Here is a 20015-nt window from a genome sequence, read left to right as displayed (position 1 = left end):
GAGTATGTGAATTTCCCCTTGGGATTAATAAAGTATCTATCTATCTATCTATCTATCTATCTATCTATCTATCTATCTATCTATCTATCTATCTATCTATCTATCTATCTATCTATCTATCTATCTATCTATCTATCTATCTATCTATCTATCTATCTATCTATCTATCTATCTATCTATCTATCTATCTATCTATCAATCAATCACATGGCCCAGAAGTTAGCAGAGCTGACTAACAGATCCAGCATTCTGTACTCAGACTGTGTTTTCTCTGTGTCTCCATGGGCTACCTCCCATTGCTGCCAGTTAATCCGACTGGGGTGAGAGAATGGACGCAGTAAAGGCAGGGTGCTACATTTAAGCCTGGTTCCTGCCTTGTGCACCCCTCGGGCAAGATATACTGTAAGTATTCTAAAGCCATGTAATTGGATAAGGTTACAGAATGCTCTTTATGCTACTGTAAATGGTGCATATTGTTATACTGACTGTTAAAAATGCCTTTAATCTTCACTGCTATTTTTTTCGACCAGTGTTTTTCCTTTTCATTAATTATTTCGTTTCAACAGGTTAAAAAGTTTTACGTTTATATTTTGTCTAATTTACAAGTAGTTTTTGCGAATACATGTAATGTAAGAGCCCATCTGGCAGATGTCGTTTTTATGCAAATTCGATTACAGTCCGGTATGAGGGTGTGGATTTTGGGTTCTGGTGGAAAAGGAAACTGGGATGGAGCCGCCTGGCAGGTTGCCGAGGATGGACTAGCCATTTTGCTTTAAGTGCATCCCATTGTTTCGCCTGTTTCCTCTCCTGCACCAAAGGGCGATCAGCACGCTGTCGGGCAACATCCTCCTTATCAGTGACAGTCAGGGTGGCGCGCGACGAGTGACGTCACCAGGTGAGGTGAGCTTGGAGGGCTGCAGAAGTAGGTGAATTACAGCGGGTCTTCGTGAAACGGTTTGGGAAGAAGATGGACAATTACAAGGAAATTCACACGGACCAGAAAGAGGAGGAAAGCGGGACGGTGGCTGTCACCACTGAGCGAGACGACACGAATGATCATACGGAGAGGTAAGCGGACGTCGAAAATGACAAGTTAGCGGAGCAGTTCATGTGAGGTCCTCCTCGAGAGGTTCGGGGGCGAGGGGCTTGAGGGGACGGGTGCCTCGTGATAAACGGCGCGGAGCATCGTTCGAGTAGACGCGGCATATTGTTGCAGTTTTCTAGTTATTTTTTGTAATGAGCCATGGAAGCACTCTGCTCTACTCATCTAAACATTGCCAATAGAGCGAATTGCGCATAAGGCGCCATGATGTTTCGATATTGTTTTTACTAATACAGGAACTTCACATCCTTAAAAAAAATAATGCGCGCGTTGAGGCGACTGTACGTCCTCGCTCTCGATCGTCCCAGATCCGGAGAGGCAAGTTAATAACACAAACATAAGTGTTACTTAAGGTAGCTATACTGCTGTAAATTTTTGCGTAGCTTTTTAGCATTTGGATACGGCAATTGTCACGAATTTCTCGGACTGAGATGCCATCAGAAGTTAAGTACCCTGGCTTTCCGCGAACGCTTTGCGTGTGCCTCAGGCTAGAGTTGTTCACTGGCTTCATTTGAAGTGGCGATAAAGTCCCTGCAAAAATCGCACTATACACCTGTTGGAACGAAGGATCATGGTGTGGCAAGGGTTTGCCAGTTGGAACTTTATTATCTAGTTTGTTATTTCTTAGCTGGTAAACGTCGACAAGACATATAAGATAGGATTATATATAGTGCACTTAGAAAGTATTGAGACCCCTTCACATTTTGCACATTTTATTATGTTGTAGATTTAAGTTTAAATTCGTATATATGCAGTTTTGCACATCATTATATACATAATAACTCATAATAACAAAATGAAAACATTTTTTCACTGAGATTTGCAAATTTGTTAAAAATTAAAAAAAATCTAATTCATGTAAGTATTCAGACCCTTAATTCATTATTTTGAAGAAGTACATTTTGCAGTAATTACAGCTTTGAGTCTCACCTTAGATAAGTCTCTAGAAACATCTGGAATTATCCCATTTGTACTGGCAGATCCTCTCAAGCTCCGTTAAATTTCATGGGAAATGTGTGTAAACTGCTGTCTTCAGGTCTCTCCATAGTTGCTCTATGGCAAGGGTATTCAGTTACAAGTTCAGTTGGGCCATATTTTCAAACCAAGAAATTTAGCTGGGCCAGGCATTTCCAGCAGCCGGTAAGCAGCAGGTAATAACAAATTTTAAACCAACACAAATGAATGTATTGAAATACAAGTAATGTTTATTCATTGGTTCCCTCTTAAATTTGGTCACATCTGACACAGGCACATCAAAAAGTGCACAAAAACAATACAAAACCGTAAATGAACAAAACCTGAGGTAGTAGCAATACTTTTTTTTCCAACAAATAAACATTTTGGTCATATCTGACCTAGCTAGATTTCAAAGTGCATAAAAGCAAAATAGTGCGCTGTATTAGCAATAACATTTTTTTCCTTTTGAAATGAAATAAACATTTCACTCACGTCTGACCCAGGCACATCTCATAGTAAATAAAATCAAAAAGTACACAGTGTGATATGCCAGGGGTGTACAGCTCCCCAAACCGGACACAGATAGGCAATGAGACACACATAAGTGCCAACAACACACGATTTATTTTCCTTCCTTTTCTCTCAAGGACAGAGTACACAAAACACCACAATAATGCAGCTCAGTCCTTCTAATTTCTCCTTCCTTTCTCTTCTGCTACCTCGACTCCACCCCTGCAAGCGTTGGCCACCTTCCACCTGACTTTGGCTCTCTGAACGGAGTGAGGCGGCCTCCTTTATAGTGCACCCAGGAGTGCTCCAGGTGCACTCTGGTTCTCTTCCGGAAGCACTCCCGGGTGTGGCGGAAGTGCTGCATAGGCACCCGGAAGTGCTCCCAGTGCACCCAGATCCTGTTTTAGCAGTACCTCTGGGTGTGGCAGAAGTGCTGCAGTCCATGGCTCCGGAACTGTCCAGACGCCCCCTGACACAGGGTTGACCCTCCAAGCCCCAAGCCTGTGGCCCCGATGCAATCCAGGGGGGTTGCCCTCTCGTGTTCCAAGAGAGGTATTGCTGTGGACATGTCCTCTCCCCCGGTCCTTACATCAGAAGGGTGTCCCGACAGGGCAAGGCCCCGGGCTGTCTGTCACAGCAGTATTACCAATAATATTTGTTTCTTTTTTGAAATAAAATAAATATTTTGGTCATATATGACCCAGGCACATCACAAAGTGCATTTAACAGAATAAAAAAAAACTATCAATACTATGGGTACCCAAACCCATAACAAGTGATAACAGTAACTAACACACACGTGAATACGTTTACTGCACACTGAGGGAGCATATTTTCATTTTAAATCACCACATGTGCGATTAGCATTGCCTTATTTGTAAACAAAAAAGGAGCGGTACGCATATGTTGTGTTTGGATTAAGTGTGAGGTAGTGTGAAGGTATATAGAGGAAGAGAGTCCTAGTGCTACGTTTTATTTGGTGAAAAAACAAAACCTTTAAAATTTGAAATTGACAAATTGTCAAGTATAATTCACTACTCAAAGCGCTTTGCAAACTCCACACAGGGAAAACTTGGGACACAAAACCATGATCTCCTTATTGCAAGGCAGCGGCGCTGCTATTGCATCACCTGCATAGATATATACTGTACTGTATGATATTGTGCTTGATAGTTTAAAATTACACAGAATTTCCAATATCAAAGAATATCCACCGCAGGTTAATAACGAGCTCTACATTCTACACAAAGTTATGTAGTCCCGTACTTTTTGCATGTTTTCATAAAATGCAGTCCTCCTAATTTGTTCTTTGCTTTGAGTGTCAATGGCTGATTGTTGTCCTTGTAACAGCCATGAATCTGCAGGATTGAAGTGTGTGAGTGGAGTCCCAATCATTTGTATGAAAAGAAGTACAGAGGCAGTGGTTGTCTTTAACAAAGCTCTCATTGGAGTAACAGATTAATTTGCGAAAATACACGTTCGCACTAACTTGATAAAACAAACGTACATCTAAGACTCAGCACACAACTGATTATAGAATCATTTAATATGTAGTCGGTGCCATCACCAGCTGTTACAGCTGAGGTGCCAGTACAACATCCCGGCGCATACCGTCACATAAAAAAAAAAAAATCACTGTACTGATTACAACCACCACTTCTAGATATACAACAACACACTTCATTGTGGATTGAATGTTACGCAAAGTGTTGCATTCATGGTCAGTATTACTGTAGGAGTTTATGTAGGAATATCTGACGGCCTGCACAATGTGTTTTTCTTGTATTTTCTCAGTGTTTCTTGTTGGACCACGGGCTGGGCCACTTGGAGGTTACTTCTGGGCTGTGTGTGGCCTGTGGGCTGCCATTTGAATAGGCTGGTCCTATTAGGTTTAAGTCTGGTCTTTGGCAGGGTCACTCAAAAGACAGTCAAGGACTTGTCCTGAGGCTATTCCACCTTTATCTTGGCTATATATTTTTTAGACATTCACATGTATTACTATGTATAAAATTTGAATATGATCCCCTATTACTATGTTACTATGTATGGTGTCCCCCACCCTTGGGATCTGCTTCACATTATTGATTAGTCAGCAGGCAGACAAAGAAGCACAGACTTTTAATAGACACAGACTTACAAATAATGACATACAGGTGCTGGTCATAAAATTAGAATATCATGACAAAGTTGATTTATTTCAGCAATTCCATTCAAAAAGTGAAACTTGTATATTAGATTCATTCATTACACACAGACTGATGTATTTCAAATGTTTATTTCTTTTAATGTTGATGATTATAACTGACAACTAATGAAAGTCCCAAATTCAGTATCTCTGAAAATTAGAATATTGTGAAAAGGTTCTATTGAAGACACCTGGTGCCACACTCTAATCAGCTAATTAACTCAAAACACCTGCAAAAGCCTTTAAATGGTCTCTCAGTCTAGTTCTGTAGGCTACACAATCATGGGGAAGACTGCTGACTTGACAGTTGTCCAAAAGACGACGATTGATACTTTGCACAAGGAGGGCAAGACACAAAAGGTCATTGCTAAAGAGGCTGGCTGTTCACAGAGCTCTGTGTCCAAGCACATTAATAGAGAGGCGAAGGGAAAGACAAGATGTGGTAGTAAAAAGTGTACAAGCAATAGGGATAACCGCACCCTGGAGAGGATTGTGAAACAAAACCCATTCAAAAATGTGGGGGAGATTCACAAAGAGTGGACTGCAGCTGGAGTCAGTGCTTCAAGAACCACCACGCACAGACGTATGCAAGACATGGGTTTCAGCTTGTCGCATTCCTTGTGTCAAGCCACTCTTGAACAAGAGACAGCGTCAGAAGCGTCTCGCCTTTGGACTGCTGCTGAGTGCTCCAAAGTTATGTTCTCTGATGAAAGTAAATTTTGCATTTCCTTTGGAAATCAAGGTCCCAGAGTCTGGAGGAAGAGAGGAGAGGCACAGAATCCACGTTGCGTGAGGTCCAGTGTAAAGTTTCCACAGTCAGTGATGGTTTGGGGTGCCATGTCATCTGCTGGTGTTGGTCCATTGTGTTTTCTGAGGTCCAAGGTCAACGCAGCTGTCTACCAGGACGTTTTAGAGCACTTCATGCTTCCTGCTGCTGACAAACTTTATGGAGATGCAGATTTCATTTTCCAACAGGACCTGGCACCTGCACACAGTGCCAAAGCTACCAGTACCTGGTTTAAGGACCATGATATCCCTGTTCTTGATTGGCCAGCAAACTCGCCTGACCCTAACCCCATAGAAAATCTATGGGGTATTGTGAAGAGGAAGATGCAATACGCCAGACCCAACAATTCAGAAGAGCTGAAGGCCACTATCAGAGCAACATGGGCTCTCATAACACCTGAGCAGTGCCACAGACTGATCGACTCCATGCCATGCCGCATTGCTGCAGTAATCCAGGCCAAAGGAGTCCCAACTAAATATTGAGTGCTGTACATGCTCATACCTTTAATGTTCATACCTTTCAGTTGGCCAACATTTCTAAAAATCCTTTTTTTGCATTGGTCTTAATTAACATTCTAATTTTCCGAGATACTGAATTTGGGACTTTCATTAGTTGTCAGTTATAATCCTCAACATTAAAAGAAATTAAACATTTGAAATACATCAGTCTGTGTGTAATGAATGAATCTAATATACAAGTTTCACTTTTTGAATGGAATTACTGAAATAAATCAACTTTGTTATGATATTCTAATTTTATGACCAGCCCCTGTATGAGAGCATCTGTTACCCCAGACACAAGAGTATTTAATCTTCTTTTATTTTTTAAACTAGATTTTATTCCATTTCATGCCCAGGTAGCTTACTTGGCTAAGACAGAAGTTCTTTAGACATCATTCAGCACACTTGAGAAAGCAACTTTTCACAAACGACAGCCTCCACTCTCTCTTAACAGCAGCCTCTCATCCTACACACTTAGCAATTGCTTCAGTCTTTCAAATATCATCACATATTCTCATACATTGTTTTTAACAAAACATTCTCATACCCACATTTTTCTTTTACAACTGCAGTTCATTCACAGAGACCTCTATTACACGTACTATAAACTCACTGGAGGTTGTGCTTTTTTTTTTTTTATATGTTTTCACAGTTCAACGTACTTAAACATTCCTTGCCCTTCATGCTTATATTTATTTATCATGTCAATCAAACAACTAACTTCTTTCCCTTCATGCTTATACTTACTTATCACGACAGTCAAACAACTTCTCAGGACACAAGCTGGTATAACTTTTGTCAAATTAGGAGCACAGCTAGTTCAGTTTCATACAGTGCATGTCTCCAGATCATGAAAACTCAGTGGTGAACTGATTCAGCAGCAATCAAGGAAAAATATTTCCCAATTTAGCGACAAGGTGAATCCAACCATCGGGAAATCACGCGGCACAATTCCACAGCAAGAAAGCATTCCCAGAAAAAGCTACGCAGTCACAGAGAATATACTGACTCGACAAGGAAAACATACATGCTTGAACCTTTACTTCCTATCACCAGGCAAGAGTACTAACCACTGTGCCACCACACGCTTTACTGTAATATTTCCTGAAATACACAACCTCCATTGATGCACATCATGCACATTCTGCTCCTTGCAAGAAATTGTCTCCCTTCTCTTTTATTATTATAAAACGAGTATTTTTCCTTTAAACTTGATCAGGGTTTGAAAGGAAAAATGTTTTGCATGTTTATGACTAGTTTTAAACAAAAGTGAAGCCATTTTTATTTACTTTAACCCAATTTTATATATACAGTATGTATACTGTATATGTATACCTTCCTAATGTATGGCCAGTACCCACAGGAAGGTAACTTAGAGGCATGCTTCTCATTGCAAAGTTAAACCCAATTTTATTTGTTCTTTTTCCAGTTTAAGTTAGAGCTCTTTATATTTTAGTGTTATTTGTGTACACAGTCTTCAGTAGCTAGCTTATAACGCATGTTTGTAATTTAAGCAATACTTATCGTATAACGTCATAACACGTCAATAATTTTAAAAACTCTGTGTTTTTGATATCCTACAGGATGGTACATTAAAATTTTTTAACACCCATTTCATGACACTTATCAGTGTTGGGGTGGCTGCATTAACCTTTTGGGCACAGTAACAGCTGCACAGCTCATAAACTGTGTTTTAACAGGCGGACAGGTATTTTGGATTATATTGGGCTGCTATTATGCCATTAAAGATTTCTACAATTGTTTTAGTGAGCGCGATCTAGACTTTATGGATTTTATCGGTATTAACATTGTTCAGTTTTAAGTAACTGACTGCCAGCCCCTGTTGCACGGGTGATTCGTTTGACGACAAGGTAACATAAACGCATGCTTGCATGCATCGACTCTTAATAATGCGCAGTTGTTAATAACATTACAAAACATTATTTCTAATGGCTAATGGTGTAACTTATTGAATAACAATGTTCCCCAACACAGCACTTATTTTCTCTAGCAGGGTTTGAAAATCTGTATGGCAGCTGATTAGTATGTGTTATCCACCCGGGTCCCGCTTTGGCTTTATTCCAGACAACCGGTCTCATGTCTATAATTTCAAAACTGTTATTTTACTATTTCTCGCGTCTGGCTCAGTTTTGTCTTTTTTTTCTGCCAGACATCTTAACTAATTAGAATTATATACAGCTGCATCCCATATTTCTGGATTCCAATCACCTTGCATTATGGTTTGTACTTTTAAAGAGGAAACGGGTGTTTTTTTTCCCTCTTTTATCCTGCACTAAGTGTACTGCTAAAGCAGTACATTTATTTTCCACCTGTCCGCACGGGTCGTGGCATTTTCCATGTACTCTCAAGAGATAATTTGTTTTTCTTGTAAGTTGTCTATTTTCTGTTTAAGTTGCCCACATTTTACAGTTATACTTTGGACTTTTAAGTCCAACCTGCATAATGCGATTAGCAGAAGCCACCCCAATTCACCGGCAGCTATCTGTTCTTTCTTGCCCCTCCACTGTAGCCCAAGTTCCAAGACTGCCTCTTACACTTTCACGGGATTAATATCCCCTTCAAGTTCACGCCAGGCATTTGGAGCAGTATAACTCGGCCACGGGAGTCCATGACTGTGTGTGCAACCATCCCGGTATCCTCTGTACCTGACCGAGACCCTCCACACCGACATTATCAGAAGCGTATTTCTTATATATAATACGTTATAAATATTTCAAAACAACATAATGCTGGGGATCTTATCTAGTGTCAGAACCAACAACCTTCAAGTAGGCAGACAACTCTGTTTTAATCCTCTATCTCAGTGATGGTGTGGCAGAGGATATTTTTGCCCTTTTGAAGAAGCTTCCAAGGTTCTGATACTGTTGGTGTTTCCTGAGGCTGAGAAGCAGTTGACTCATCTGTGTCCTGGTCAGATAGAATCTCCGATATGGTTCTGCACATGATTTCCTCTACCTTTTCTTCTGCAGTGTATGTTGTTTTGAACCTGATATCCAGTACTGTTGCCATGTCCTGCAGGTCATTGGCGGCAGGGTCTGCAAATTTCTCCCACAGGTAATTCAGGATGGAGCCTTTGATAGACTGGGTCAGTGCAGTGTCATCGTCTTGAATTGCCAAGATATTGGAGTGGAAGAGATGAGACACTGGCTTGACAAAGGACAATGTGACATAGTACTCGCATGATAGAACATCGGTGAAGTCCAGGAGGTGTTTTAGAGCCTTGTGTACTGGCTCAAGGACTCAAGGTCTTCCCAGGCCAAAACAAGGTGCCGTGTTTTTTTGTCTGAGTCCAAGGTTTAAGAAGTGGCACGCTCCTGCTCCAGCACCAGCTCAATCATTTTCTGACGGGGTCCACCAGGTGAGACTCGCTGATCACCTGGTGTGCAGGGATATTTACCTCCATCTGTACCATGGCCAGGCCTCTCCTCCTCTTCCAACTGAATGAGAAGCTTTGCACAATCTTCTTGCAAACATCAACAGCATAGTTAATACAGGGGTCTTTCCTGCTTCTCTCTCAGAATAACAACAAACATTTAAAATGTTACAATAATTGGAAACAAATCCAACAATTTAGTCTCCTGCCTAACAGCAAAAATAATTTTGGCAATTATTTTGTATGTGTTTCTTACTGATCTGTGTCATATTTTAAACCCACTTTAACCAAACAGCCAATATATACTTTATGGCAATATATACTTTATAATTTATTGATAAATACATCATACACATGTGTATGTATACACAGGTACACACAGGTTTTAATTACATGTATGCTTTTATGACATTGATGAAAATAAAAATGGTTGTAATTTTACAATTCGGGAGAAACAAAAACTCGCCAATCACAAGATGCAGTTAATGACCAAAACACTGCAGTCCTGTCTACGTATTCATGTTCTCAGCTTTAAGTCCCTTTATCAGTGGTAATGCATACTTGATGAGCTCCTGTTTAGTTCCATGACTTGAGAGCATCTTGCAAGCCTTCTGCGATAATCTTGCCTGTATGATCCTCTGGGAAAATGTCTGAAGGCATGAATTCTTCAAATTCCCATTTGTTGATGTAATGCACAGCGACACTCACATATGACTCACACGTTCTGATGGACCACAAATCAGTAGTTGTGGAGAAGATTTGTTAGCTGGATGGCCAGGCTTTCTCTCATTGAAATGTATAACTCTGCAAAAAATTGTGACCAGGCAATTCATATTTTGGATGAAGTGTCATGTCTTTGGCGATGTAGTTGGTTACTTTGGCCAATGTTTTTTTTCCATTTTGGCCTTTTTTTGTCATATGGAATTGATTTGGAAAATGAAGGAGCCAAAGTTATTTGCTTATGGGCCAGTTGGTTTGGTGTTTTATGTGATGTGTGTGATAAAGGTGAATTTTTTGTCTGACATCTTCCTTTTGATAGCCAAACCACTACCAAATAATAGATCCAGTGCAATTTGTTTTCTGAATCAATTTGTCCGCCTCCATCATCTGAACTCAACAAAAAACCCAGTTTCACGCCTACTTTCTTTTGCTGTCCAGACTCTTTCATATGCAGATACAAAAACACACATCTCAACTATATACATCACTTACATTTGCATTAACACAGGAGAATGGTCTGGATGGGATGTGGGAGTGTGTGTGATGTACTGTATATATGTGAGTTTTTTCCATTTTGTGTCTGTGAGAGGAGATAAGCAAAACACCAAAGTGAGTCTCATGCAAGAATCTTAAAAAAAATGTGCAACAATTTGTATACTGTGTACGATAGTCATTTACTACATTCCGAAATAAGCCGTGATGCTTCGAGTATATTCGATGTATCCCCCAGTAAAAGTCATAATATAAAAAATAACATAATATTATATAATTTTATCACTATATGTAAAACATAACATAATATTATGTAATTTTATCACTATATGTTACACCTTATATATTGTATATTACTAGTTTATATTTAAAGTTTAAGGTGTTCTATTTAGTCTTACTTGATTTTCTATTTCATAATTCTTATATTTATTCTCTTTTGCATAACCCGAATAGTGAACCAGGTTGACACGTTGCACGTTATACATGTATAATTGTGTAAGTGACAAATACAGAAACCTTGAAATCTTACGCAATTCCTTTTAGTGTTTTGAGCATGTTGGTAGTTATGAATTTATTGAATTGGACTATATATTGGTGATTTTATGTGCTATCTTCAGATAAGAAACTGTAAACCGAGCTATAAACATGTCTTTAATTTTGTTTAAATGATTAATGAATACATTAATGATAATGCATCTTTGCACAAAAGTTTGAATTGGTTTCTAAGTATCTACCTATCTATGTTATCTGAGAAAACGTACATGGAGGCTCTGGATTTCCCTTTTACCGCAATCTGCCCTTTCAATTACCTGTATTTGTTTCATAGTTAAAGTGAAAAGTCAAGCAAAATGACACCTTTTATTGGCTAACTAAATTGTCTCGAAAGCTTGCATATTGTAATCTTTTTAGTTAGCCAATAAAAGGTGTCATTTTGCTTGACTTTTCACTACATTCATAATGGCTAACACGGTACAACACCCTAGTACTACTTTCATAGTTAAAGTTATTCAGAAGATGTTAAAACATTTTTCAGAAAGTACATGAGCTCTTTTCTAATATACTTTCATCTCCATGTCAGGCATTATCCATTCAGTCCTGATTCTGTCTTTTCTCATTCAAATTAAATTTTGTTCTGTGATACTCATATATTGTGTTATCCAAATAAAGCATTCTTGGTTGAATTGCCACCACTTTCAGCACTTGCTGTACTTAGAATATAAAGCTTTTTATGAAATAAGTTCCTTTGACTGTTGTAAAATTCTGAGTTTGTATGCTTTTTGTCAGAATGCATTATACAGCTGTAATTTATTAAAAAAAATAAATATGAAATATTAATACACTAGCCAACCCGCGGCGTAGCATATGCCACATAATTATTTATTGATGGGTGAACACTTCCTGAAAGACACAGTTGTCCAAATGGGGTGGGTTTGAGGATACGACTGTAAGTGAATGAAAAAATGGAACTCTGGAGAGAGCAACATACAATTGTCCGTGACTGAAAACTGGTTTCGAATTTATCCCAATGTTGGCAAACAAAGGTTACAGCCATGTTGCGAAGTTCGAGAGCAACAGTTTCGTCGATGACATTTTTCCAGAAAAAAACTGACTGATAGAAACAAACGGTTACCTGATGCAGGAATTTGTATAACATTGAAAGAAGTATTGTTTCCATGAAATACATTTGAAGCGGTGGCCATGGTAGGCATATGAACAGTCAACGTGGCTCACAGCTGCATGTGGACTGTAGCACAGACCAAAGTGAGTGAGGATGTGTTTGGTGAGGTGTTGGGGGCGGGCACATGAGCAAGCAGTGCCTCGAGAGCGAGGGTGGACGTGGGAGGAGGGTTAGAGTTGGTGGGCGGGGGCTCTGTCGTGCGTTCCCCATGATGCGGGAGGAGGGTTAGAGTTGGTGGGTAGGGCTCTGTTGTTCGTATCCCATGGTCAGGCAACTTGTTGGATTATATATAGAAAAGCAGCCGGAACCGAAAAGAACAATGAAAAGTCAATGTGGCTTAGAGGTGCGTGTGGACTGTAGCAGAGACGAAAGCGGCTGAGGCAGTGTTTGGTGAGGTATTGCGGGCGGGCACATGAGCAGGCAGCGTGCATGCCTCGAGAGCGAGGGTGGACACGGGAGGAGGGTTAGAGTTGGCGGGTGGGGCTCTGTCATGCGTATCCCATGACGCGGAAGGAGGGTTAGAGTTGGCAGGCGGGGCTCTGTCGTGCGTATCCCATGGTCTTAGAGTTGGCAGAGAGAGGCATATCTTTTTGAAAGTTTGGCCCTGTACCTTATTAATTGTCATTGCAAAGGCTAATCTAACAGGAAATTGTGTGCATGTAACAGTACAAGGCAAATTTGAATCTGATGGGGTCAGGAAATTGTTTGCGTGTAAAAGTACAAGGCAAATTTGAATCTGATGGGGTCAGGGAAATCCGGGGAATAAGGACAGTTTGTGAGGTAGCAGGTGCGATAGTTTTACACTCCAGTACATTGCGGTGAATGCTGGTAACAGTCAGGCGGGCAGGTGGGCAAGCCAACAAAAACACTATGCTCTTATTATGGTATGATTCAGGTTTTTGTAGACAAACGTTTTCCCTGTTCCTGCAGGACCATCTAAGAAGAAGCAAGTTTGTCGTGGATGGGAATCGCTGTAAGCAGCATGTAAAACAGTTTGCGAGGGTGGACGCGGTCGTGCGTATCCCATGACGCGGGAGGAGGGTTAGAGTTGGCGGGCAGGGCTCTGTCGTGCGTATCCCATGGTCTTAAAGTTGGTGGATGGGGCTCTGTGAGTTGGCGGGCATGGCTCTGTCATGTGTATCCCATGGTCTCTGTCTTGCGTGCCATGGTCGGCTGCTTAGTGAATTATATATATAGATTTGTGGGGAAATGATGTGATAAAATCCCAAAAATAAAGCAAGTAACATCATAGTAAACAGCATTGGTGGAGAAGCCCAACATGATATTTTTGGAAGCTTAACTATGCGTAAATCACCCACTGAAGCCAGGCCTATATCTATGTCCATTACATTTATAGGATGAATGCGTAACCTCCATTCCATTATCAGGGCTACACATGGTCCTGCATTATAAAGTAATTAACTTCAAGTGAATGACTCAGGTTAAAATGATACTCATGGCAGATTGGTCACATCATTCCACTTTCAAACCTAACACAAATCATTTAGGTTTACTTCTTAACTAATTCCTTAATGGGATAAATGTTGTGATAATACATGTGTTTCCTGCCTTAAAAGTATGGAATGTTAATTATTAAAAAATTAAATGCAATTCAACACGTTAACTGCATTGCAAAGTAATGTATATACATGTAGTGCAGTTAATTTTGGTACACTTTCATTGTGCCATAATTAAAAACATATCAACCAAATCGTTAATTTCTTTTCACTACAGCATGCAATTTTTGAGTCAGTTTAAAGTGCAGTAGAAAACCGTATTTCATTTTAGTTGATGCCCATAGATCACGTCATAACTAAACGCAATGCAAATATATGGCATTTTGCTTAGCAGTTGTTTGGGGTGAATTGCATTTCTATTCGACACCATGTAATAATTATGCCAAAACTGAATGTAGTCAAATGACCAATCAGCATCAAAAGGTGGGACAAGGTGCCTGAGCAGTTGGGGTAAGAGGCATTCCAATCAGTAGTGCATTCATCCAGTGGAAAACGGAGGGTTGATAAGGCAAGGGATCTGTCATCTTGTTGAACAGGTGGAAGCTTGCAATGTCAATGACCATTTAATTCTCATCTTGTGTCAACTGGAAAAGTGCTTGAAAGTGTAACAGAAGCAGCAAAAGATCTTCAAATTGAAGATGTGCCTCACCCCCTCCTTCATTGGTCAAGACTGTCAAGACTCATGTCTTCAATTCAAACACAAGGCATTGTGGGAATTACATCTTTCCTGTTTACTATGAATGCCATTATTTCAGAAAGTGACTGTTAATGATATTTTAGAACTAAATGCTCACATGTTGCATGTTATTTCACCATATAAATGTATGTTGGACATTTGGATAATGCAACACGAGCTATGTGAGAATTTATTTCTTTTTTCCCATGGATGTTTTTCACACAGTTTGTGTTGTCCAGAATTGGTCACTGCAGGGCCTCCTTTGCATTTGTATATTCCATATGTAATTTTGTGATTAGAAATTTCTCTCATCAACCACTACAAACTATCTGGGGTAAATAACAATAAAATTAAGTAAAAATATATTTTAGATGGAGTACTTCATTAACAGTGTTACATCTTAAAGACAGAGACAAGTGAAAAAGAGGAATTGAAAAAACATTTAAAAAGCAAGAGAGAAGCTGCTGTGGTTAATTAAAATGATTTTACTCTTCTGTACTATAAACCAGTTTAAGGTTATCTGTCAGGGCATTACTTTTTCATGCAGCATGAAAATAATTTAATGGCCATTTAAGACTGTAGTCTTTGTATTATTCTTTTTGAGAGCCAATTCACTTCATGCAAGTGAATACATGTGGGATATCCTATTTATTTTTAGAAAGTGTTTAATCCAGTTTTTGTGAATTCGGTAATATATTTAAAAAATGAATAATGTAAATATATTACTACTGATTAGAGCTACTTAATATAACTTTATGTACAATGTAGTGTCACATTCCACAGGCTCACACACCTGACTGTAAATCACAAATGCCAGAACTTACCAATCAAAAGTGAAGTTTCCATATGCCATATGGGAAAATATGTGAAAATGTGTTTTTGTTTTGACCATTTTATTTGCTATACATCACTGAGCATGAGCACATCAAAAAAGTGGACCATATCCACAGCAGTTTCCCTAAAAAGAAACTTTAAGTGGGATTGAGAGAGCTACCATAATGTTTTTGGTTTGTTAACAATCCTGGACATATGTGTACATAAACAAAAACAGCAACTGACACCATAATTGCAATTTATATCATTTTATGTTTTTACTCATGTTGGCCTCTTACCCCTAAATTCCCTTCTTCCACTTTAGTCTCATTCAGAAATACTAAAGCCTGAGTCATGGGTTCCTTTGGCTAATTGCAGGGATATTCTTCTCTGTAAAGGGGTGCTTTAAAGAATCACATTATTTGTCATCATCATAGATAAAACAAACATTTTTTCTTTACTTTCCTGTTTGTAGCCTGCAGGTGCTATCTTTGTTAGCTGATAAGTAGTACTGTAGCTATGCCTCTGAAATGCCACTTCCCAGGCAGCAACTTCCTGTCTGAATAATCTTTATAGAAAATACACATTTGTTTTCTGTTAGCAAATGAACACCCAATGGAGTCCTTAATTGTAGTTGCAGCTAGAAAAAAGACAGTAATTAATTCAACTGGATATAAAAATGTAACTTTTTAATTAATTATCTAACAGTATTTGTTTTTCTTTGAAAAAACAGCCCTGACATATATGTGGTTGTTGAAGTGTACATAAAGTTTATATTTAGATACTTTTAGCCTGCACTTCCTGTCTGTATAAGCTTAGCTTGCTAAAATGTTTTTATTTCTGGAAATGCATCATAGTGAAAGTAAAAACCATCAGATGATTGCATGCTTGCACATTTCCTCTGTTCTGTATTGGCATAAATACTTTATTTTAAATTAAGTTTGCTTTCAAATGAGCCAACCTAAGTAAGCTCCTTCTATTTTTTTTCTTTATCTTTTAAAATATAAAGGCAGTATATTTAATTAATACAAATAATAATAATAATAATAAAACATAGACTATAATAAAATTGCTTTGGACATTTCCTCTTGGGCATTCATAAAAAGGGCACTTTTGATGTAATTAAAAAATAGTCTAGTGTGTACATAGCACACCTAGGTGTTAGGTGTCTTGAAATTGTTACATACCTGTGCAAGTCTGATATGATGAATACGGATGCATCATATGCATTTTCAGGCCAGTGTCATTGTCTTGGTTTAAACACGTCCTTAAAACGGGTGTGAAAAATTGTAGATGCAATGCTTTATGCTTAATGTAATCCCGGCCACCTTCATTTGGAGAAAGGACATGTATATGCATTCCTTGAGCATGCCATATATTTTTGGCAGGAGGTGTGCCAAAGAATTGGTTTTGTTTACTTCTACAAAGGTTGGTAACTTTATGTACTTAAGCATCATTGTCTTTTGAATGGCTGTGAACACAGTGTAAACACAGTGGTGGACAGTAGTATCACTGACCTCAAATATCTCTATCACAGCTGTATACTTGCTGCAAGTGACTGATTTTTACAAAGGTTATGGCATTGTGTTTTTGGATTGGAACTATTGACTGGTGGTTACCCAGTTTCCTGATAAATAATCCCATGCAACTACACAGTATTTCATACATTGATCTTGACATTCTAAACTGTTGTAATCAAAGGATTTCATTAAAATGGTTGTAAAAACTACAACCTCTCAAAACTTTCTCATGCATGATCTTTTCCATGCATTTGCGTTATGGTGCATTAAAAGGGCAGTTCCTTGTAGGCCTATCATGTGTGCAATTGCTTCATTTAGTTGCCATGGTTTTTGGATGTTATTGTGGAGGTTAGTTGAGATGCAAGAATTCTTAAAAATAGGCCAATTTTAATCAGTTACTTGATACAAGTACCAACGAAAATTTACAATATTCACTACCTTTCGATACCATGGCAAAAACAGATATCCCATTCAATAGCTTTTTATTATAGTACCTCCATTTATTAAAGTGAACAATATTGTGCCTTTTTCTATAATACTGCAACCACAGGGGAAAGCCACACTGATCCCCAAACCACAGGCACAATAATGCACAAGCACAATTCCAGATTTGAATAAAATATTTTTATTCATTACCATCACTTTTCTTACACAAACACCAGCCAAAATGCACCAATAAAAATTCTGTGGTTCCACCTCCCACAGAATGTTGCCCACAGCCTCCCGTTTCTAAATAAGTTAGGCTGCTTGCTCTCTTTTAAATCTTACACGGGAACTGTTTCTGGTGTTGTGCAAGTCATCTGGAGCTCTTTCAGATCGTACTGAAACCACGGCAATCCTCACGGGGCACCACCCTCAGGCAGTACCCAAAGGCCCCGTCAGGGCTATGTTTCCTGATTCCAGCTCCCTTTCCACCCTGTGAGTGTCTTAATCGGGTTCAACCCTGTTTACCAAGTACTAAAAACGATCGCTATATTCATGATAATGTTAGCTTGTCCAAATACTTTTTAGCCCCTGAAAATAGAAGGGACCATGTATAAAAATGACTTGTCTTTTCTCATGGCTCATACAATTTTTTTTTAAATGCCTTAAATTAAAACTGTTCACACTCCAAACACATCTTGATTACTTCATTTCAAATTCATTATGTTGGCACAAACAATGAAAATTATATCACTGTCCAAATACTTATGGTCCTACCTATATGTTGAGGCTGGGTAGGACACTATTTAAAATCTTGTTATCCTTTCATTGCTGTAATAAGTGCGTGACATTACTAGTTAAATGATTACAGCTCATTTGATCGTTAACTTTTTTTTTCAGAGCACGCACAAATCTGTTCTTGAATTAATTCCATGTTTAATTTTTAAATAACATAAGATTCCTGCATTCTGAAGATTTCATGCACAAACACAAAAGCATTTCTAGACATGACCTCTGCTGTTTTTCTTTTCCACATGTGTTGATGTGGTATTGTATCATTACCAAAGGTTTTTACACAGTTCTTCTCATGTATTATTTTGCCATTCAAAGTTAAAAACTTTTCTTCAGTTTGAACAGCATTGTGAGGAAGACTAAAATACAACAGAAACAGACAGCACTTCCATTTATTTGTTTACACTTCAAGCACTGTTTGAGCTTCTATGGGGTTATATGCTACACAAGTGTCCCGGTTTAGGATTTCGAAATTCTGATCACCCTATAATTTACCATCAGAGTGCCATATTCACCTGATATTCATAATGCTCAGTTTAGATAGATAGATAGATAGATAGATAGATAGATAGATAGATACTTTATTAATCCCAATGGGAAATTCACATTCTTCAGCAGCAGCATACTGATACAATAAATAATATTAAATTAAAGAATGATAATAATACAGGTGAAAAAAACAGACAATAACTATGTATAATGTTAAATATTAACGTTTACCCCCCCTGGTGGAATTAAAGAGTCGCATAGTTTGGGGGAGGAATGATCTCCTCAATCTGTCTGTGTAGTTTGCCTTTCACGTATGTAAACTTCAGACTCTATGGGGGGGTCTATGTCAATAACCCACAGTTTAAAAATCACTTTGATATTAATATTTCAGACATTTTTTAATTCCATAGGTTGTTCTTTATGATGTTTACAGTTGTTGATAACATTTTTAATAGATAAAGTTACTATTTAATAGATAAAGTTACTATTTTAACTTTAAATAAATATTTTTTCAATTTTGCATGCAGAGATTTCAATTCATATTTAGCCAAACAGCCAGACTTGCCATGTAACAATTGCATCAGTAAAATAACACAAAACATCCTACAGAATGTACAGTAAAATAAGATAAGAAAAATCTGTCTAATTTTTTTTTTTCATCCATACCATACTGTTTTTTCTTGTTGGAGTATAATTTTTTTGTAGCTTTAAGAAAGTTTAGTAGTCATGAGGCTGTAAGGCTGTACACCTGAATGTAGTTAGATTAAGAAATCTGAATTATTTAGTTGAAATATAAGTAACATATTTGTAGGTAGCACAGTAATGCAGAATTATTTGCAATCCCACTTTACAAATCCAGCATACTACGTTAAATGCCAGCACCTGATTGTCTGCATGTATTTTGTTTGTATTGTCTCTTGTGCTATTCTTTTGGGTACACTAAATATCCTCCTACATTCTCAAAGTCATGCAGGTTTGGTTAAATGGTCCCAGTACAAGTGTGAGTACATATGTTAGTGGACCCTGTGATAAACTGGTACGCTGCCCATGCCTTTTTCATTACTTGTGCACAGTGCTTCCAGGATAGACTCTTTCTCCTGGCTTCCCTGAACTGCAGTAAGTGGAATTGAGAATGACTATGACTATTATTAGCTTGCCAGTGAACATAATAGATTTTCTTTAAGATTACAATGAACTTTTGCCAAAACCAAATAACTTTTCTAAAAGATCATAAGAGAAAATAAAGGTTAGTTGTGTTATCATGGGGGAAGGTGTCCTACAAAGTCTTTATTTTTCTGTTGAAATGTCCTTATTTACAAAGTTAGGTGGCTGCCTTAGCCATGGGTGTAACTATCGCAGATTTTCTGGAACGTTATCCTAAAGCCTTATTTCTTATTTGTTTGTATGTGTCACTGAATTTACATTCAGATTTAAAGGCAGCTTGCCCACCATAAACATTT

At 38.4% G+C, this 20015-nt stretch overlaps 1 protein-coding gene across 2 annotated transcripts in view; it reads left to right on the top strand.

The window, feature by feature from the left end:
- The first annotated feature begins 769 nt into the window (after positions 1–769).
- si:dkeyp-97b10.3 (NACHT, LRR and PYD domains-containing protein 1b allele 5) overlaps positions 770–20015 on the top strand; it is a 90510-nt gene continuing 71264 nt past the window's right edge. For both annotated transcript variants that reach the window (XM_051923324.1, XM_028794453.2), the window contains exon 1: positions 770–1068. In XM_051923324.1, coding sequence (XP_051779284.1) covers positions 1053–1068 — 16 coding nt within the window. In that variant the 5' untranslated portion in view covers positions 770–1052. The remainder of the gene's footprint in view (positions 1069–20015) is intronic.

This window comes from Erpetoichthys calabaricus, chromosome 2, assembly GCF_900747795.2.
Source record: "Erpetoichthys calabaricus chromosome 2, fErpCal1.3, whole genome shotgun sequence".
Lineage (NCBI taxonomy): Eukaryota > Metazoa > Chordata > Cladistia > Polypteriformes > Polypteridae > Erpetoichthys > Erpetoichthys calabaricus.
The sequence above is the reverse complement of the archived record's forward strand: the minus strand, read 5'-3'. Positions and strand labels throughout refer to the sequence as shown.